Source organism: Condylostylus longicornis, unplaced genomic scaffold, assembly GCF_029603195.1.
Source record: "Condylostylus longicornis isolate FDR11 unplaced genomic scaffold, ASM2960319v2 ptg000048l, whole genome shotgun sequence".
Taxonomy (NCBI): Eukaryota; Metazoa; Arthropoda; class Insecta; order Diptera; family Dolichopodidae; genus Condylostylus; species Condylostylus longicornis.
The window spans coordinates 2,685,034-2,708,085 of record NW_026578017.1 but is presented as its reverse complement, the minus strand read 5'-3'; the positions used below and the strand labels follow the sequence as shown (position 1 = coordinate 2,708,085).

The 23,052-nt window shown below is 26.8% G+C and overlaps 1 protein-coding gene across 1 annotated transcript in view; it reads left to right on the top strand.

The window, feature by feature from the left end:
• LOC129611205 (uncharacterized) overlaps positions 1-18,047 on the top strand; it is a 28,436-nt gene extending 10,389 nt beyond the window's left edge. The window contains exons 2-4 of the mRNA XM_055524196.1: positions 13,961-14,077; positions 17,367-17,561; positions 17,756-18,047. Coding sequence (XP_055380171.1) covers positions 13,961-14,077; positions 17,367-17,561; positions 17,756-17,935 — 492 coding nt within the window. The 3' untranslated portion in view covers positions 17,936-18,047. The remainder of the gene's footprint in view (positions 1-13,960; positions 14,078-17,366; positions 17,562-17,755) is intronic.
• The last annotated feature ends 5,005 nt before the right edge of the window (positions 18,048-23,052 follow it).

The window sequence follows — 23,052 nt, the reverse complement described above, 5'->3', positions numbered from 1 at the left end:
AATTATAGATATCTATGTATTCACTAATAATTTCTAGGTTGTAAGGGAAAATTTTAAATTTTAGAACTTCTTGGAAACAAGTTGTTGGATTTGGTTTTGCAGTCTTGCAATATTTTTTAAGTATAAAAAATATTGTAAGTTTTCCTGTTTATAGACGCAAGTATACATATAAGATTTGACTCAATTTTTATTTAAATAATTTAAAATATTATTCCCAAATAAAGAAGTTCTACTGTATTATAAATTTGGTTTTACTGCATATTAATACTATTGCAAATTTCATTTAAGGGCTTCCTCAATCTTAAAACAAAATTTTCGTCATTAATTACACAAATTTATTTGATTCGATTGTTTAAGATTATGTGTAAATAAGCTACTCGGCGATTTTATAAGCGCATGTACAAAGTTTGAACCATAAATGGATAAGGTTTATTAGCATATTGCCTATATTTCTATTGTATACGTCAGTAAAATATAAAAAAAAAGAGAACAAATAAAATTTAACCGTATTGTATTTTAGTTGTAAATTCCATTAAAGGAAAGTTAAGAGAACAATTAACATATTTCATCTTATTTATATTAGCATACGCAAGAAATAACAATATAGGTAAAATTTACACAAAATGTTATTATGGGCAATGTACTTTTGTAGCGTTCATATGATGAAAAATGTGCTATTGCTATTTACGGAATGTTGCCATTGCGATTTTATAAAGCAATCCACGTGAAAAATTATTTTACTGTTAAAATTTAGAATTATTTAATTTTTTTAAAGAACTTGGTTGTATGTAGGCACCACTTGAAATTTAACCTTTACCTGATTGCACAAAGAAAAAATAATCTGATAGCAATGACGTTTTATTTATTTGAACCCTTCATGTTTGGCATTATTTCCATAATTGAAGACTCAATGTAAAAATTGTAACTGTTAGTTATAATTTACTATTGACCATAGAAGAAAGAAAGCTAATACACAATGGAATTTCAATACAAGACTGAATTTTGGTAAAAACAAGTAAAAAAAACTATTCTGATATTTTATTGTTGATTCTAATTCGAAAATTAACCTACTCTTAATTTTTGTTTTTTGCTATTTCCTGGAAAATTTAAATAATTAATATTGGAATTGACCTAAATTTTTTTTAAATAAGATACAAAATGGAAACTTGTTCTTATAATAAATGTAGTCTTAAATAGAAATTTGCCATATTTAATATTAAACATAAAAAAAGAAGGAAAAAGTAAAAAATAATTGAGCGATTTTAAATGTTTTTTTAATGAAATTTTTCTGAATAAAATCTTGGTAATTTGTTAAATTCCTGTTTCAAAATAATTAAGCAAAAAAAATAAAGTGCTTATAATAAAGAAGACAAAAGTAACTGACCTGTAATATATCTGTCATAAAATTTTGAAATTAAGCCTAATTAAAGATTCATAAATTTAATTAATATAATGTTTGAATAAAATAACAATTTATGTGTATAATTAAATAAAAATTTAATTTTGAAATTTGTATTGTGTATACAAAGAAGCGTATGCGTATTCAATTTTTGCCATTTCCGCACTAGAAGCCGAACTAGTTTTTTAAACGGTAGTATAGTAAGTGATGGTAGAAAGTGATAAAAATAAAATAAAATAAAATCAATAAGAAATGTTGGGCCACAAGCAATGAGGTCTTGGTTACACTTTCATGCACATACCCCCTGAGTTTTATGTAGATCCCGACAAAAATTAAAATAAATTATTTAAATTATTACTTTATATCTCGAACTTTCTTATATTATTCCATAAATTTACTCAAATCTTAATAAAATAATAATTTTCTACATAAAAGCAAAAAATAAAATGGCTTTTCGCTTTAATATTTTCTTTGCATTTTATTTAAATTCAAACACCCAATTAATTGAATTTTTAATAGTTTAAATATTTCGAAAGTGAAAGAATCTTAAGGTTAACAAATACATAATTATTTTTTCGTTGACAGATTTATAAATTCTGTAAAAAATGTACAAAGCAACATATAAAAGTGTTAAAAGGTGTATAATGTAGATATGTATGGCTGCACACTTATTGGAAAGATTAAGATGTTTTAAAAAATTAAAAATGCATATTATTCAAATTATATTTTTCTTCGTTTTTTTTAATTTTGTACTGCAGCCCTTGAATTGAAACTAGGTAATTTAAAAGCTTGCTTCTTAATGAATGAGAAATATCCGTAAATGCTTTATATCTTTGAATTCATATACATATGTACATACATATGTATATACATATATTTTATTTATCACAATGGTGGAGCGACGTTATTTTTATATCCTAAAAAAAATTTTGTTTTTATTTTTCTTTTATCTTTTATTATTTTGTTTTCTTTAAGCGTTGACTTCTTTAAAAAATTTATAGAGGTTTCAAGCTTACGAGGTCATGGTTAAATACAAAATGAATGTCATTTACTGTTAAAAACATTATTATTTCTAAAAATAACAGAAAAGAAAAAAGTAGAAATACGATATTGAATGAGATTAAAAGGGACAAAAATGTTTTTCAATATTTATTTTTGCTTTTTATAACCGAAATTTAGCCATGAACATGAACATCTGATAACCTGTCTATAAAAAAAATATATGATAAATATTAAATGATATAAAAGCTGTCATTTTTGTCATTTTATTATTATTGTTTTCATTTACAAAAGGTGAAATAATGAGACAAAAGCTTTTTGAATTCATAAATTTTATGTTTTGAATTACAAGTAAGCTTTAATTTAGAGTCACCAATTGCAGTTGCTTGGTGTGCCTATACTGTATTGAATGGTTCAAACAATATTTGTATAAGTTTAAGTCATACGTACAAATATATGCACATACTAGTAATGTCTAGTCGGTTTCATCTTGCATTATTGTCGAATGTGATCCAGTACGAATTATTACAAATGTGCACATAATTTAGTTAAAAATTATTAAAATAAGGAAGGCATATAAAGTAAGGTTTTTAAGTTAATTCTTACTGTTCATTACCGGGTGGTATTCCTAGTTTTTACTAACCTGGTGAAGTATTCTAGCCATTTCTTTTACAGTACTACAATGAACCTCAGTTTATTTAACTTTAAGCTTCGAAACAGAATTTCTATTCTATCGGATGTAGAATCATTTGATATTTTTGAAGATATTTTTATTGCAAAATCCCACATGACTATAATAGATAGAGTTTTTTTCAAAACGCCCTTAGAACCATTAGATTCTCAGGAAGCGATTTTTCAAAAAATAATCCCGCAGCAAAAGCTTTGGAGGTTTCCAAGATCTTTTCTACAAAGACATCTTTCAAATAGTCAAGTTGGTAGATATATATGTACATACATACATATATTCACACCGATGAGTATTTATGTAATTTTACAGTTTTTGATACACACATACATATTTATTTATTAGGTAGTTGCACTTTAAAAATTCCGTAACTATGTTGAAACCAAAAACACATTATAGAAGTCTGGTCACTTTAGTTTGAAACTATTATAAGACAAAATTAATAATATCTGCGTGCGATTCACAAACAAATATTTCTGAATAAAACAAGTGTAACATGAAGTGGGACATAAAACTTTGTCAACTATTGGGTTTTTAAAATTAAAACCACATATCAATATTTGAATACGTCCGTATTCATGTTTTCAATCAGCCTGCTCTCATTGTAAAATTTAATTAGCGAAACCTGCGTTTAATGTAGAATAAGTTAATATACTTGCGAAATTATTTTGAATATAGAAAGTTAAGATATTTGGCAATATTTGCTTTTGAAGCAGGTGTTTGCTAATTTATAAAACAGCAATTTAGAATTAGTGATAAAATTATCATTTTAATGTAATTCAAATTTATATCCAAATTTTTGTATATCATTCCATCCCTCATGTTTATACAATAAAAATATATATCACAAAAATTATCACCTGCTTGTAGTAGATCAGTTAAGTTTAACTAGGAAAGTTAAAATACGTATTTCATAATATTATCAATACAAAATAAATAACGAATTTCCTATATATTTTAAATTTATTATTTGTAAATTTAGAACTTAAATTTTGGATATTTCATTTCAGTGAAATTCGACCAAACTACCCGAACTGTACTCAGTATAAGTCAACTACATAAGTATTACATTCATTAAAAACTGAAACTTGAAGCTCTCGTAAAAAATCTTATCAGATTTAAGAAGTAAATCAGATTACAGAAGTAAAATATAACAAAAACTTAAAATTTTATATGCATGTAGGTCTATTGTTTCCATAAAAAAATTAAACAAGAGCTAGTTTCAAAGTTTGCCCCACATCAGCCACACTATACATATTGCAGTTATATATGTAAATGTATGTTTAAGAGTATATGTTGTAGTATATAAGTATGTATGTTTCTCACAAGAGAAATCAAATATTTTCGATAATACCTAAACGACTAAATATGTTTATGTACAATGTAGTATAAAATTTCTTCCTAAAATGAAGAATACAATAATTATTTTTTCAAAGTAACATTTGAAAGTTAAAAGAAAACTGGTTTTATAAAGAAGAATGAAAACGTGATAGATACCAGACATAAAGCTGCCTCGATTTATTCTTATTTTCTTTTTTATTGTTTAATACATTTGTATGTATGTATGCATTTCAGTAGGTCAAAGCTAATGTTTCATTGATTACTTTTTGTCGAATTAATTGAAGTACCTTAGTACAATGAAGTTTTTTTATAATTACAACGAAGTTTAAAAACAATATTGGAATCGCTAAAATTATTACCAAAAATCAAAATTTAGTTTTTTGTTTTTATTAAAAAATTTGTCGTCATCAAAAAAGCGATAAATCATCATTTGGCTGCATCAAAAAAACAAAATCGAAAATATGCATGTAGATGATGAAAATTTGTTAAAATTAAAGTTGAATTTTCATTAACCCGTTAATTTTATAACGAACTGATTTAAAAACAAGTAAAAATGTTTCAGTCGGTATAAACCGATTAAATTATACCCTTCACCTTTCGTCATTGTGTAGCAATTACTCGAACCTGTAAAATCATTCTATAGAAACTTCACGGATATGTCTGGCCTATAATTGGACACCCGACTGCCAAGTTTCATGAATCTGATAATTTTTCCAAATATTTAAAGTTAGCTTTTGGAGTTGTATGGCAAGTACCCGAACCTGTCAAGTAATTCGTGAAGGGTATATTAACCTTGGTATGGAGTTTGTAACTACTTGAAGGAGTCATCTGCGATATGGACATATATATATATATTCTGGCTCAGCGTAAAATTCTACGTTGATTTAGACATGTCCGTCCGATCGCACGATAACTCAAAAACGAATAATGCAATCAACACCAAACTTTCACAAGTTTTTTCTTTTGTGACAAGGACGAACCTTATTGTAACTGGACTAATTCGGACAACGGATTCGGGCAGCTGCCATACAACTCATAGAGTTTATTTTACATATTTCAAAAACTATTAAAGGCATGAATATGAAATTTTGTGTACTATCATTACATATTCGGATGTAATTCTACATATGCTCTAAAAATTTTAATCAGATGGCAGTACCGGTTTGGATGGCTGCCATACAACTCCAAAAGCAAATTTTTTATATTCGGAAAAATAATAAAGTCAGATTCATGAAACTTGGCAGTGGTATGTCCAATTGTAGGTCAGACATATTCTTGAAGTTTCTACGGAATGTTTTCACAAGTTCGAGTAATTGCTATACAACAATGAAAGATGCAGAGTATAATTCAATCGGTTTATACCGACTGAAACGTTTTTACTTGTTTATATTGATTTTATTGCTTTTCTTAAATTGCTGAATATGACAGAATGAACAGGTAAATCTCCCAATGATAAAATTTTCTTATACATCAACTCGTCAAATACTTAAGATTCAACTATATATGAAAATGTGGAAACGTTAAAGTTAATTTTACCAAGCAACAAAAATATTGTTAAGTGTTATAAAAAACTTCATTAAAAAAATACTTTTTTTAAACTAATAAATTTTTAAAAGCGCGAAATTTAATGTATAATTAATGTATGTACACCTTTAAATCATATCTTAGACTTGGAAGGTTATACAATATGCCTACATACTTTACTAGGTGTCACCTATAAAGTATTACAATGCTATCATAAACCTTGATTATTTTTCCTGCCGACAGTTACTTACGTATTTCAAATTCAGTGCAATGTGCAAACGTAAGAATGTATGTGCTTAAAAATGAGTTAAAACTTTAATACTTAATTTTGCTTATGCTTTGGTATGTAGGTGTAATTTAAATATTTCAAATATTGTTCGTGCTTCAGTGATATTTTTTAAGTTCTCAATGATTTTGTGTAGTAAGAAATTCAAAGAGTTATTTTTTTTTATTTTGTTGAAATTTTATTTAAAAAAAAAGATGCCGAAAAGTTAAATTTTAATTTATAAAACCCCGAAAAAATTCATAATAGGAAATCAATTTAATTAAGAATTTTTAGAAAAACAAAATAAATACCTAGATATTCATTTTCAAATAGCATAAAAATAATAATTGAAACCACAGATTTTTACCATTTTCTTGCGGTTGTACAAAATTTACTCAATTTTTGCCTACTTATTATTTTTATTTTTGTACAATGATAAAAAGGAAAACCGAAATTTTATTAACAAAATTTATGGTTAATTAAAACAAGTACGCAAACACGTACAATCTATGTGTGTGTCGATGAAAATGTGGTTGAAAAATATATTTTATGTACCTATAAAATTCTGAGAAATATAAATTAGAAGTTCAATTAGGAGAACCATAAGGTTTTTCATTGAATATTGACAAAACATTATTTAGCGTTTTCTCAATTCACAAAATTGAATTATATACGTTTACATAAATTGAAACAGTAAAATGGCACAAAAAAAATCTGATGTGATCAGCACATAACCGACCGCAATGGGTATTGTCTAGTTAAGTGAAAATATTACAGAATATTATAAAAATGTCTGTTAAATACTTCTTTCCAATTTTTAGGACATTAGTAAGCTTATAGTTAACATACTTAGAAAAATGTAAATTTGGCTCTTAGTAGAGTTTCGCTTCGTGCTACACCAATTCCCTGAAATGCTCGCCAGTTAGTTTCGGTAACAACCAGAACTCAAATATCAAATTTGAAGAAATTCCGTCAATTCGTTCCGTAGATATGGTGAAAAATGTAAAATCGGCCCGCCGATCAGTTTTCGAGTTCTGATCTTTCCAAAACATTTATATGTTCATTGTTTCAATACGATGAATTTAAATATTAAATTTCAATGAAATCGGTTGGTTATTTCTCTTTGGCCCGTAGTAAACGTCCAGTTGCTGACGCCTGATTTTTTCCAAAAGTTAGGGGGTTTCGCGGACGGTCAAGCTGAGCTTATATATGAAATTTCAAGTAAATTTGTTGAATATTTTCTTCAAAATGTTCAAAAATGTAAAACAGAACCGCTAAAACGCGCAGTTCCCGAAACTTGATATATACCAAAAGTTGATCAATCCGTTCCATGGTGTAAATAAATTTACATATAAAATTTCATCAAAATCGATTCAGCCGAACTTGAGATACGCGTGCACACACAGGCCGGCATACCAACAGACCAACAGACCGACGGACCGGCAGGTTGCTAAAACTACTTTACTTACCCTTCCCTACTATGGAGAAGTGCATTCCCACCGAAAACTCGATATGCAAAATTTGTTGCCATCACATAACCTACCTATTGTATACACAATACGGTCGGTAAAAAGATATGGAAATACATAATGGTGCTTGGTCAAACCTTTTGTGTACAAAAATGAAATTTGAATTTAATAAATATCATTTGATAGTGTTTTCGGTGATAGTTTGTTTTTTTTTCAAATAAATAGAAAAACGAGAAAAAATATAGTTGACTGTGTCAACTATGTGATACCCGTACCAATTTGCGATACCCGTACTTCCTATGTGCGAATAAATATGCCACAACTGACTATGGGAATGACTATGACTTTAAGTTTCCATATTACCATATTAATTTATGCAAAATTTGAGCACTGTATTTTCAATATTTTCTAAGATATGGCCAAACTACAATTGAAGTTGTATGGCAGCTACGAGAAAAATCCAAGCAATTTCAACTAATTTTATCAAACACACTGGCCCTACTAATATATTGACTTGTGTGAAATTTCAATACCAAAGCTTTTATAGTTTCTAAGATATAATCAAATAACTTGTTTGAAGTTGTTTGGCAGCTACCCGAACTAGTAAATAGGGTTCTGGCATTTACTGTAATAAACAATTTGTGAAAATTTGGTGAACTTAGCTCAATCAGCTTTTTTATTAGAGCTATCGCTGTTACGGACAGACAAAGCTAAATCGACTCAGAATTCGATGGTGATCAAAAACATACACCTGAGTCTATATCTCAGACCGTTATTCTTAATTATTAAATTAAGAAATAACGGTCTGAGATATTAGTTATTAATTCTAATTATTAATTCTTATTTGTGTCGATGTAAATTATGATTTCCGCTTACAAAGTTACATTAATTGAACATATTTTTTGCAATATTTTAAGCAAACTGCCATTTATTTTAATTAGAAATTCTTAATATAAAATAACAGAAACTTCTCCGCAAGAGACAAAATGGGTATTTATTTTGAAAGATACCTCTAAGTCCAATTCTATATAACAAAAGCAATATTGCAGCATTTAAGTTTAAAGTAATTCGAAATTCCTGGTAATTGGTTTTGGGTTGTATCGCCTGTATACTTATCCCCCTATCAAACTAAGTAATTATAACCCGACTATTGATACTAGCATTGCTGCAAAAATAAAAGGTTTTTAAAACTTCAAATAAACTTGTAAATACGTAAAAAATACTTTAAATATACCATGTTTTAATAAAAATTACTTTGTTATATTTAATTATAACTTCTAACAAGTTCGTTTGCTTGCTGGCTTAAAACAATGTTGTGATTATGTTTCATTGCATGTGTTAATTTACGTATGTAATTATTTCACTTAATACACATAATTATATTAAGTGGTACATACTTTAAAAACAATTTCGAAGAACTGTAATATTTTTAGTAAAATTTAAAAATTAATGCGGGTAAAAGTACAGAACTTTCTAAAACAATAAATATTAAATTTATATCTATTTTAAAAAATAAATTCAGATTTCGAAATTTTCCAGCTGTATACAACGATCAGAGTATTTATTGTTTTACTAAAATAATTGTTATACTAAAAACAAAGCCATGCCTATACTGTGTATTTCATTTTTACTAGTATTTTTGTTAATTGTATATGAAAAATGCAGATTAATTAGATTCAATAAGTTTACCAATTATTATGTTCTGGGTTTTTTAATTTAAATTTTAATTTAAATTCGTTGCAAATTACGCTTTTATAATCTAATACTAATTTCTCAATCTAATGTTACATAATATAATGTTTTTTTAGTTTTAAATAAACAGGAATAATAAAAGTACATAAATGGTTTTCACTTTTAACTATTGAAAACCCAAACATTCTATAATTTTAGTCTTAATCACAAGTGTTTTGAATTTATGATCAATCATAAGACTTCTATCCTTAAATTTATTTCTCGCTATTTAATCATCATATTGTTGATGATGAAAATTTCGATAAACTTTCCAAAGTTGTTTTGCCGCTAATCAAATTTTAATATTTAATTAATTATCAATAAATTGAGCTCGTGTATGAGTTTTCTAAATAAAATAATAGATTTATTTGTAAAATATTTAAATTAAGGCACATAATCAAAATATTATGAATATATGTATATGTCTATTTTTAGGTATCACAAATATAAGGCCTGAAGATAAAACTACATTTCTTTTATATTCCGAAGAAGGTTGAAACAATTTTATTTTTATTTTATTTTTCTATTTCAAAGAATATTCGGCCAGTTATTTTTGTGTGATTTCAAACTGAAAGTATTACACGTGTATTACTTATTTAAGCTTAAAACAACAAATAACAAAAAATCTTATGTGGCCAGCACATAATCAATTGCAATGTGAATTTGTCTAGTTTATCAAAAATATTACAGAAGATTATGAAAATGCGTTAAAGATTATTAAACACTTCTTTTCGATTTTAAAAACTCTAGTAACATTTACTTATTAAATGCCTAGAAAAATATTAATTTGGCTTTTAGTATAGAGTTTCGCTTTATTCCATTCAAATTCTTTGAAAAGTTCACCAGTTAGTTTCAGTAACTAGTTCCGTAGATATATAGTAAATAATATGAAATTCGCTTCCAGTTCGGTTTTCTGATCTTTCCAAAAAATTTATACGTTCGTTTTTTCGCCAACTTAAGTTCAAATATTAAGTGTTAGATTCAAATATCAAAAGTGTAAAGGCCCTGAAAAAAGTCCAGTTCTCAAAAAATCCCAAAAGTTGATCAACCCGTGACATATCCGAAATTAACTCACGTGCAAAATTTCATCAAAATGGGTTCAGCCAAACTTGTAATGCACGCAACATACAGACCGAAACCTCTCTAAATAGTTTATTTACGCTCCCCCTCCATGGAGAAGTGTGTTTTCACCAAAAACTCGATATGCGAAATTTGGAACCATCACATAACCTTCCTTATTGTATGCAATACGGTCGGTAATAACGTTTGTAAATACATTTTTCTGTCACTTCAGGATAGTCATCATTATATTATGTATGTACTAATAGATATACATAATTATGTATGGGTAAATATTGTACATATAATAAAAAATTAAATGCAAAATATATATGTACTTATAAACAACATATATGAATTCATAATAATTAAATGTTTAATTTATAGTATAATCGAAGCACTAATAGAGAAGACTCATAAGAATTTATTAGATGTTATGAGAATAGTTGTAGTTGTTCTTAAAATTTTTTTAGCGTTATAGGAATAGCCAAATTCTGACATGTTTTAAAATTTTCAAGATTGCTGGTAGTATGTGCTACTTATGAAAGTTGCTGGTTACACTCTATATAAAACTTAAGTTTAAGATCTGAAATCTGTAAAAAGGCAGTAACGTTACTCATACCTAATTTTTTTAAAAAAAAAATTTTCTCTATTAAGGTTATTTATAAACAAAAGAACTACTACTAGCGAAGTTTTAATTTCTTAAAGTGAGAAATTGGTACTCGTATTAAAAATTTTAGAGAATTATATAGAACTTTTCCATATAGAGGTGGCATTATGCGAGAGATTATTATTTATGTAATTTGGGTTCATTATTTTGCATAGCTCTACACAGAAGTGACCACAAAGTTAAATTGTGTTTACATAATTTGATTATTCGTTTCCATATTTTTTTAACAATTGAAAAAAAAAATTTTTTTAAAATTTCGAATTTTGGAAAATTTGCGCTTTAGCAAATTTTTACAATTTGAAACTCAAATTTGTTAACAGATATTGTAAATAAAGAATTGCACTTTAGAATTTTTCCGGACATATTAAAGCTGACCTCTGAATTTGTCACCTTGGTAGAAAAAAAGTTTGGCAAGATTTTTATTTCAACTTAATCTTTATTTAATACTGTATAATTTTATTTTATGATCGAATTTTATATTAGTAGAGCACATACATTTATTTACATCGAACAGTTTTAAGTAATTATATTTATTTTGTAATTTGGTAAAAATAAAAACCTGCTTATAATCTATATACCTTCTTATTTAGATAGTGACGAAGAAACTGAAATAACAAAGTACATTGCTCCTTGCGTGTATGGTAGTGAAATTTTTATAAGGTCGTAGAGATATTCAATTAAAAAATTAACACTATTAACCAAAAATCATTTCATATTTATACAGCATAACTTTTCAGAAATAATGTTCAAATTAAACGTATTGATTTCATGAAATCTTTTGCTGTACTAAATAGTTCTTTTTTGTACGTAAAATGAATAAAATTTCAAGCCAATGTCTCAAACTTTTAAGTTAGATATTAATTTATAAGATTTCGAAATATATTGTAGAAAGTAAGGTGTAATAATAAAAAAAGAATTTTTTTTTTTATTAGCGCTGCATTTACTCCTCATTATTCTTTTGTATATATCTACAATTTTTCATGCGAAAATGGTTTCTATATTTTTAAAACTGCGAGTATATTGTGTGTAAGTTTTTTTTTTTTTTTTTTCCTTCTTCACTCCTAGGAGGAGTATAGGGCTAGTGCATGATATCTATCATGCCCTAGTTTCTATAGTCATAGAGAGTTAGCTAGGTAGGTGACTAGCCTACCGTAGTTAGGCTTGTGTGTAAGTAGTAGACAAAAATTTTTCTCAAACAAAATTTCTTAGCTCTCTCCTCTCTATAGTATCCCAAAATTTAAGACTTAAGGAAAGAAGAACACAATCACTGTCCACTGCAGTAACAAAATGTGCTGTTTTCAACACATGTTTTCAAAAAAAAAATGTCAAAAGAAAGTGCTTGTTAGTTTCACTCTGTCCGTTCGTTGATGCGTGAACCTGTTTACAAAATTTCTACATTTCAAAACATTTTTCAAATTCTGCAAACGCAGAAATGTAGTGGCTGGTTTTTCTATACCGTCACAGCATAATTGAATATTAAGAAAACAAAAAAGCAGCTAAAATTTGCCGTTATCTAAAACCCGTTTTTTCAAATCTTTGGTATATTTTGTCTTCTATAGTTCAAGTTTATGGAGTCTGAAATAGTTACTTACAGATATTAATAAATAGTTTATTTTATTAGAAGAAAATTTTTTTCGCCTCCAATTTCGAGAGAGGTTATCGTTTCTCAAAATTTGTAAAATTTTTATTTTCGGCACCTACAAGCTTTTCAAAATTTTTAAAATTGCAGAAAGCTAACGGTAAATGCCATGCCATCAAAAAATATAATAATTTTTTTTAACTCACAGTATTAACCCTTGAATGCCAGCGTTATGTTTAGCATATGAAAGTAGTTTTAATAGATTGTTTTTGAGAGCAGTATTTTCACTTGTTAACTTACAAATGATTAGTTTGACTCACTTTTATTTATTTATCATTCACTCATATGTAGATACATGCATTTCTCCCTTTTGGGTCTACCCAGTTCCAGCAGTAGAGGGGAAGTCATAGGTTGCAGCAATTTTTTTTCTTTTAGATTTGGATAGATTAACCATCCGCCTTTATTAGTTATATTGCTCCTGTTTTTTAAATATTTATAATTTGAAACTGTTAAAAAAACATAATTATTACTTATGCGAATAATTTACAAATATGAACATGAAAGTAATTTGCATTTAAAATGGAAAAAACAAGTTAAAATTAATTGCTTTTAGTCGCAAAAAATTCTTTTGAACCCTTGCCATTAAATAAATCTTTCCAACCATAAAAATTGAAAAATAAATCTTGTGTTCTACAAAAATGGAAGATCTTTTTATAATTACCAGTTACAGGCACTTGCGCTGAAAAAGAAAATTTGTTTTTTAATTATTATTTAAAAATTAAAAATTAAAAAAATTTGATTTATAGCTATTGTTTTCTATAATTAGAAGTCCCAAATCCTAATCTTGTTACTTTACAATAAGGATATGAAAATTTACTTTTGTCTAAATTTTGAATTGCATTACTGATTTCGTTTTACTTTCTAGAGTTAACTGCGTCACATTTATTGTCTAATTATCCGATTGATAATGACAATAGACTAATGACAAATTTGATTGGTTTAAGAGATGTTTTGAACATCTGCTAGTATTCAGGAATCCTTATCGTTTCAAGTAAAAAAATTTCTGATCTGATTAATCCGAGAAAGATATTGTTAATTTACACCTAAAAGTACATTATGAGTATATCATATTAGCTAAAGTTCTGTAATTGTGCGAATAATTTCGCAAAATATTAAGTCTTTTTTTAAATATTCAAAATGTAAAATACGTCTTATTGACTTTTTCTAATATTTTTTTAGATGTTCATTTGTTGGATGGATCGGATAGTTTGGTTTATCCTAATGATGGTGTTTTCGAATCTCTTAGTGGAAATTACAGGAGTACCACCAAAGAAAGTTATAAATGTAGCAACAGAGGTAATAATAATTTGATTTTTTTATATCAGTACTAATGACAAATTTTTGTTTTCTTTCGCTCCTTACTTTTAATTTTTAATGGGTTATTAAAATTTTAATCACTTTCGCATTTATGTAGCAAGTTGAATATAAAAGGATAACGTAATTATAAAAACTGAAATTTACTCCGTAAATGTATAAGTATATATTTATGTATATTTCGTCTTCGAATCTTTCTTTAAAGGCCCGTGTTAAGAAAGTAAAATTAAGTTGGGTCAAACCAATGGTTTGTATTGTAGCACTTTTCCCTTTAACAAGTGAAAATTTTGCTTTTAAATACAGTCCATTTATACCTACCACACTATTAAAATTATTTTCATTCATATACGTAACTATTTCTAGGATTGCGTATATTTAGGATGATGCACACATGCAGTCTTTGAAATAAAGTAAAAATTAATTTAAAGAGGGGTTAACATAATGCTCGATATCAAGGGTTAATTGTGTGAGTTAAGTAAAATAATTATATTTTTTAATGTCATGGAATTTACCGTTAGCTTTTTGCGTCTATAGAAATTTGAAAAAGCTTGCAGTTTCGGATATATCAGGCGTCAAAAATTAAAATTTTACAAATTTCAAAAGACGATAACTTGAGAGGGGGTGGAGATGGAAAAAAATTTTCTTCTAACGAAATAAAGTTTTTATTGGTATCTAACATCTTCTTCACAACTTCTCTCAATTTCAGTCTCCCACAACCTGGGGTCTAGAAGAAAAACGACATCAAAAAGTTGGTAAAAAATCGATCTTAGATAACGGTAAATTTAAAAGGCCATTTTGTTTTATTAAAGTTTGACCATAGTGTTCCGCGATTGGAGAAGCAAACCGTTACCTTTTTGTTTCACTGCAATAAATAGTTAAAAAATGGCATTTTTAGGGTTTTAGGGGGGTATAACTTTTAGAGGGGGAGAGATAGGTAAAAATTTTGTTCTACGGAAATAAGTTTCTAATAAAGATCTATGTACGTATTAAATTTCAGCTTTCTATCTTTAAGGGTGTAGAAGTTTTGTAAACAGACACACGGACAGACGGACAGAGTTAAACTAATAAGCACTTTTTTTCAAAAAAATTTTGGAAAAGTACTAAAAAAGTTACAACTGCATTTAATTTTCCAGAATTAAATTTAAATTTTGTAAAAAATGTCAATATTTTTACTATGATTTTAAAACTTAGTTGTACTTTTTAGCAATTTTCCAAAAATTTTTTGAAAAAAAGTGCTTATTAGTTTCACTCTGTCCGGTGTACACTTTTTTTTGTTTACAAAACTTCTACACCCTTGAAGATAGAAAGCTGAAATTTAATACGTACATAAATCTTTATTAGAAACTTATTTCCGTAGAACAAAATTTTTACCTATCTTCCCCCTTCTAGAAGTTATACCCCCCCAAATCCATAAAAATGCCACTTTTTAACTATTTAGTGCAGTGAAACCATAAGCATTTTTCAAATTTTACAAACGCAGAAAGGCAGCGGTTTGCTTCCCCTAGCGCGGTATACTACTGTTAAACTTTAGAAAAACAAAATGGCCGTTCAAATTTACCGTTATCTAAAGTCCGTTTTTTTTCAAATTTTTGATATTGTTTTTCTTCTAGACCCCAGCCTGTACAAGGTTGAAATTTTAGGGGCTTTTAGACACTAATAAATGCTTCATTTCGTTAGAAAATTTTTTTCGATGTCCACCCCCTCTCAAGTTATCGCCTCTTGAAATTCGTAAAATTTGAATTTTTGACATCTTATATTTCCGAAACCGCAAGATTTTTAAAATTTCTATAAGCGCAAAAAGATAACGGTAAATTCCATGACATTAAAAAATATTATTATTTTTCTTAACTCACACAATTAAACCTTAAAATCAAGCATTATGTTAACCCCTCTTTATATTAATTTTTGCTTTATTTCAAAGACTGCATGTATGCATCATCCAAAATGCGTATGCAATCCTAGAAATATTTTCGTTTATGAATGAAAATAATTTTAATAGTTTGGTAGACATGCATAGACTGTATTTAAAAGCAGTATTTTCACTTGTTGAAGGGAAAAGTGCTACAATACAAACCATTGGTTTGACCAAACTTTATTAAATATTCGATCTAGAAGAGCTATTTTATACAAAACATTAATTCAAAAGAAGGCGTTTGCTATATAGAGAAAATAGTTACGCATTCTTTGAATAAAAATAAATTAGAAAACAAATAAAGTAAAATTGGTTGTTTTGTCTGACATTTAATAATCTTAAACGAAATCATCCATTTAACTTTTTCAAATGAGTGTTAAGGGGTGAACCGTGAAAATATTGAGATATCGGTAAATATTTTCTTTCCAGATTCCCTACGATTTGTTAACATACAATATTTTGAAAATTTTTTCATCATACCCGATCCAAGTTGTATTAGAATTTAACAATATTGATAGCAAAATAATCCATTAAATTCATAATACACAAAAAATTTAATTTATTTAAAATAATTTTATTATGGAATTCTAAATTTGAAATTTCACTTTATAAATTTTCTGAAATATTTCTACATTATTTTGAAACCACTTTATCGTACCGGTGCATTTTCCTAGAAAGCGGTTTTTATATTAATGCGACTCACGCCATCTCTTTCTTTTTTAAAATTTTGTAAACAGTCCTGTGAAAGTTTTCCATGATTGGTTTAATGTTGGGCGCCTACAAGTAACCAGAATTAGAACCATTACTTTTTCCAATACTTAAGATTACATAAAATACCGACAAAGTAAATTCTAATAATATTTTAATTCCTTCGGTCATAAATTATTTTTGCTTTAAAAATTGAAATTATTAGCAGCATTTTTCTTTATACCAAGACTTTAAATCTTTTTTTAAAACCCTCTCCCCTCTAAAGTAAAAATTTTAATTTTTTTGTTTTCGAACAAGATTTAGTTGTGTTGAAATTTTCAACATTTTCTTCTTGATAAAATGCTTTTCATTTTGAATTTCCTTATTTTAGTTCAGAAGAACGAATAATTGAAAAAGATTTCTTATTTATAACTTCTCCAAAAGAATTTATGAACTTTTACAGATTTTTTAATTTTTCTTAACTCGAAACAACTTTTAAATGGATTACTTTAGTTTTAAAGTTAATTTCTTTTTCTTTTAAATTTTTATTTCAGGAATTTTATTTTTTTTTCGTTAATGTTTTCAAAATTCCTGCCATAAATTAATGTTGTACTACAAATTTCTATTAAATTTTATTCAACTTTAAATGTATTTTTTTTGTTTTTTTTTTAGAAAAAAGACTTATCCCACTTAAATGAAATTTCTACAATGAGAGATGTTGAAACTTCTACAAGAGAACTAAGTATACACAAATTAATAGCAATGCCAACACAAAGTTCAAAAATCAATACAAATATTGAAGTTGATGATAGTGGTAAAATAATTAGCAAAGAACAACAGCAGACGATATTGGACAGCATTTTCAATGTAAGTAAATCACCTAAAATTCTTAATGTTATTTAGTCCCTTTTTATTTAGTCCTGTGGAGTTTAAGATTGAACTATATACTTTTCATTCTCTCTTGTAATGAAAGCAATGAAATTATTTTTCATAACTAATGAATTTTTGTAAAAAATTTCAATTTCTAATTTACTTTCTTCTTTTTGGTTATATTTTTTTAGATTCCTATATCAACATTAAAAGCTGTTAACAATTTAGTTCAAGTAATTGTCGGAAGTATTCCAATACCTGGAACACGAAAACCTCTTGGACAACAAAATCAAGAACCAATAAAACTACAAAGGATTAAATTTAAGCATCCGCATACCAAAGATTTTAATTTAACAGTTTTAAGAATTTAGACTTTTTTTTAATTGATTTCAGTTGTAATTATAATATTTTCGTGCATAAGAATTTTTTAATTAATTTAAAATTAAGTAACTTAAGTTTTTATTCTTGTAAAATAAAATTGTGATTTTTAAACATAAAAATTTTATTTATAGAGAACTTTTTTTTCTTTTAATAATCCGATAAGTTTTCTAGATTCTAATATTTTGTACTGAAACTGTTGATATTCAATATGGGTAGAAAAATTCTTCATTTAAATATTGGACGACTTTTGAAATTAAGTTCTTATTTGCGATTCAAAAAATTTCGTTATTGAGACTATTTTCATGGAAATACGGAAACGTCAATAATTAAGCTGGAGAGCATATGAACTACAACATAACTAACTTTAAATATTAAAAAGAATATAATTATAAACTGCAAATCCCAAGGAAAACTGAAAACAATAGCGTTTAAAACAAAAACCATTTGTTTGAAAGGATTTGTTTAATGACAACCACGTCTGATTGCATTTGATATACAACAAATTTTGTGTCAAGTTATCAAGTTTTCAAGTCAAGAATATCAAGTTTTCGGTGGGAATGCACTTCTCCATGGTAGAGAAGCGTAAATAAACAATTTTTAGCAACCTGTCAATCTATCGGTCTGTGCGTGCACGCGTGTATATCAAGTTCAGCTGAACCGATTTTGATGAAATTTTATATGTAAGTTTATTTCGACCATGGCGCAGACTGATCAACTTTTGGGATATATCAGGCCTCGGGAACTGCATTTTTTAGCGGGCCTGTTTTACATTTTTGACCATTTTGAAGAAAATATTCAACCGATTTGCTTGAAATTTCATATATAAGCTTAGCTCGACCGTCCGTGAAACCTCCTAACTAACCGATTTCATTGAAATTTAATATTTAAATTTTTCGTATTAAAACAATGAGTCTATAAATTTTTTGGAAAGACAAGGGCTCAGAAATTGATCTGTGAGCCGATTTTACATTTTTTACATTGATGGAATTTCTTGAAATATGATATTTAAGTTCTGGTTGTTACCGAAACTAATTGCCGAGCGCAAAACGAAACTCTACTAACAGCAAAATTTATATTTTTCTGGGTATGTTAAAAGCTTACTAATGCCTTAAAAATTTGAAAGAAGTAACTTAATGGAAATTTCTTCATGCAACTGCAGAACAGATGGATGACGTTATCAAAGGAACGAGTTAAAGGCAGAAGAATTAATTAAAAAACTTTCCCCTCGAACTGGACTCGAACCAGTGACCTACCGCTTTCTAGGCGGACGCTCTACCAACTGAGCTACAGAGCTAAATTATTCGTGTAATAAGCACATTTTTATTAATTTCTCAACTATGATGTTGTATTAGTAAAATTCATAATTGTAAGAAATATTTACAGACATTTTTATAATATTCTGTAACACTTTCATTTAACTAGACAATACACAATGCGGTCGGTTATGTGCTGACAACATCAGATTTTTTTATTTTAGCTCATTTTCAACACTCTATCATTATTTAATGAATTGTTCTTCTTCTAAATTGTAATCGCGAAAAAAGAAAACAATTATTTTGAAAAACTAAAAATAAGTTGCGTATGTGGAAACTTGAAAAAATGTTTAAAAATTTAAATTTTACTTCTATTGCAAAATATTGCATACTTTTGGGTAAAACTGCTTCACTTTAGTTTTATTTTATATTGCCTTTTTCTCAAATACGTGTGTATGCAAACGTTACTTTGTTTTATGTATAAATGAGTGAAATTTTAAGCCAGTTTTATTTAAAAAATAAGCTGAATTTATGGAAAATTCAAAATATTATTAAAAACAATGAAAATCTAATGTAATTTCATGTGAAGCAAAATACTCTCCTTGCTTACTTATATTAAATTTCAATTGAGTTTAAAATAAGATTTCTGTCTTAAATTCAAAGAAGCTGTGTCCAGCAGAGGCAATATATAAGTTTTTGATTGATCTGTCAAACTTATAAATTACCTCTATATATTTTGCAGAATTGAAAATGTTACTTATCTTTTGTTAAAAATTGTCGAAAAACCATATCCTTATGCGTTTACTTATACTCGTAAATCCATTTTATTTTGGTTATATAGCTTGGTGTTTAAAACTTTAATGTTTGCTACTACAGAGTTCTTATGAACTTTCGGAAAAAGTGTGTTAAAAAATAAATTTTGAATCATCTAAACTACCAAATCTTATTATACAAATTATATTATGGGCATTTTAAAAAATTTCCATTTTTTTCGGAAAATTTCAATTAGTTCGATAACTAATTTTAATTTTATAATGACTTGACAAACAAGTTTAATGAAACCAAGCTTACAAAAGTTCATCCTTCTTTAAAAGAAGTTTCACAATACTAAACAGAAAAATTAAATAGCGATAAAATGATAGCATACAGGGCAATTCCCACCACTTTCCCAGTTTCACTGCAACAGTCCTTTATATTGCAAAAACTCGATAAAAACATGTCTGCTCTAATATAATAAACAAATGAAAATTTCTTAAGATTTTAAAATGATATATAGCAGCTTAATAACGGAATCGCAAAGAAGGAAAACTTGTCAATTTATTCATAGTTAAAATTGAACGAACAAAAGTTATATAAGTAATATTTCCAAAATAATCTATATTTATCGATGTTGCATACATTTGGGATAAATCGAAATTGGGATCCTCTCACTATACTCGACAACTATTTTTAGGAGAACCTGTCACTCCAAATGTTCTTTTGTATGGAAATTTATTACTGTTGGGTTTAAAAAATTATAATTTGTTATAAACCAAAATTACGATATTAAGCATTTACGATATATTTATTAGCAAATATATTCCTTTTTTGTATAGAATACATCGGAGAAAGCTTTCTTTTAAGCTTTGTTGGAAATTCGCAACCAGGTTGGTTTATTTACGTTTAAATAGGCATTGTATTGCTCAAAAATACTCTTTCAATTTCTATACTTCGGTTCAACCATAGCAATATAGTGTTATATACGAGTACAATGCGATTGCCACATACCTTTAATAGTGAATAAAATTTTTTTTTGTTGTTAAAAGTTGCTCTCGCAAGTTCACAAAAAAAAACTTTTGATCTTTACAAAAACCATACATACATTTCGAATTTTTTCTTAAAAGGAAATGAATGCTCAAATGTTTTAACTAAACTTCTATATAAAAAAAATTTTTTTTGTGCCTTATTTTTTTTCAACTTAATTTTATTTATAATTTTGAAAATATTCTGAATAACATTCTGTTTTGTTTAATACTTTAATTTTACATTAAATTTGTAATAGTGTTACACTACAACACGGGGTTTTACAATTAAATATGAAATATATTGAATAACAAGAACTTGTCCAATTTTTCTACATATTTGATCTGGAAGTTGAGTTTAAAAATTAAATAAAATTCAAATTAATTTTTTCACTAACTGTTTTTCTAGCTAAATTTGGTTTATTACTAAATTCGACAAAGTTTAGAAAAATACTGCTTGAAATATTAAAACTGCTTGAATTAATTAGGAACTTTCATCCTAAATATATGCAATTGAAATTGAAAAAGAAAACTTGTGCGAAATCAATTTCATAAATTTTTTTCGAAGTGAAAAAAAATATTTTTTTTTTATAATTAATGTAATATTTAAATTAGTTGGACAACATATTTTTGGTTTATAAAATTTTAAAAAGAGTTATAATTTTGATGCGAAATAAATTTTAAGGAAAATTTTCAAATTAATTCAATTTTAATTAAAAAATAAAATTATGATAATTCTATCCCATTACAATATTTTTTTTGAAAATTTTCCTAAAATTTTTAATTAATAATTTAAATTTGTTATTCACAATTTTTTGAATAAACATTAGTGTCTGAAAAGCAGACAGTGTCGTTAACGGATTGCTTTTTAATATTGTCTCATCCTTTTATTTTCATATTACATACACAATAATAATTGTATACCTACATAGAAGTGTTATTATTCTGTAATATAAGTAATTAGGTTTTTGTTTACACACTTTAAAAACTCAATTCATAAAATATAATAAAGAGACTGTTATAACACTGCTAATGATTATGCAAACGAATACATTAAAATCAACAATGGTAAAAAGAAACAAGAAACAGCGGATAGGGATTGAAAATAAGAAGGTTGTATAATAAAGTTGTTATTATACAAGTATATATACACAAACATGCATAGATATTGTTCTGGTTTTTATAAAGCACTATTTTGTATAAGAAAACAAACAAATTATCAATTTGTAAAAGAGAATAATAATTTTAAAAGAGTATTATTGTAGAGTATGTAGTGGGAAAGTTGATTATCATAAGTAGATTAAATTTATCGTATTCGTAGTACTTTTACTGCACAGGTTTTGTGCAATAATATAAACTTGTAAAACTTGAAACAATAAATAGAACTTTGCAAACTTGAAAATAATTCGTATTCTTTTTTTTTCTAACAGAAATTTATTCTTCTTAGAATTATTAAACTTAGCAATTGAATTGAGCACAGCAATATAGCTGAGTGTTAAAAATTTGAGCTCAACATTTTATGAATTATTGTTTAAAAGTGGTGGAAAAATACTAATGCTGTACCTTTTTCAGTAATGTAAAAGCTTATTTGATAGAAATTTCAAGATTTCCTTTTAAGAAAGAAATTATTTTTTTTTTTTTGTTTTTAAAAGCACTTTGCTATTTTAAAAGGGAATTTTTGATTGAACAGGTTTCAGGAAAGGGAATTTATATAATTAAATAGTGTAGTTTTTTCATAAATATTTGTCACTTTTAATAAAGTAACTTTGAAATGCTGCTATAGTTGCCTTTCGTTTGACAACACTTGCTGTAATATATTGTTACAGTTGACCAGGTGATCTTTAATTAAATTAATTAAATCAACACACTCTCTCTCTCTCTCTCCTTCCGTCTTTCTCTCTCTCTTCTACCTTGATACTCACTCTCAATATTTTGTTTCTATTTCTTAATAAGAGAGCAAACCAAAATAAAATTTTTAATAACAAAAATCAATGAAGAAAAAGCTTCCACCTTCCTTATTTTTTTAATTTTGATTTCTTTTATTGCGTGATCTGATCTAAGACAAAATATTTT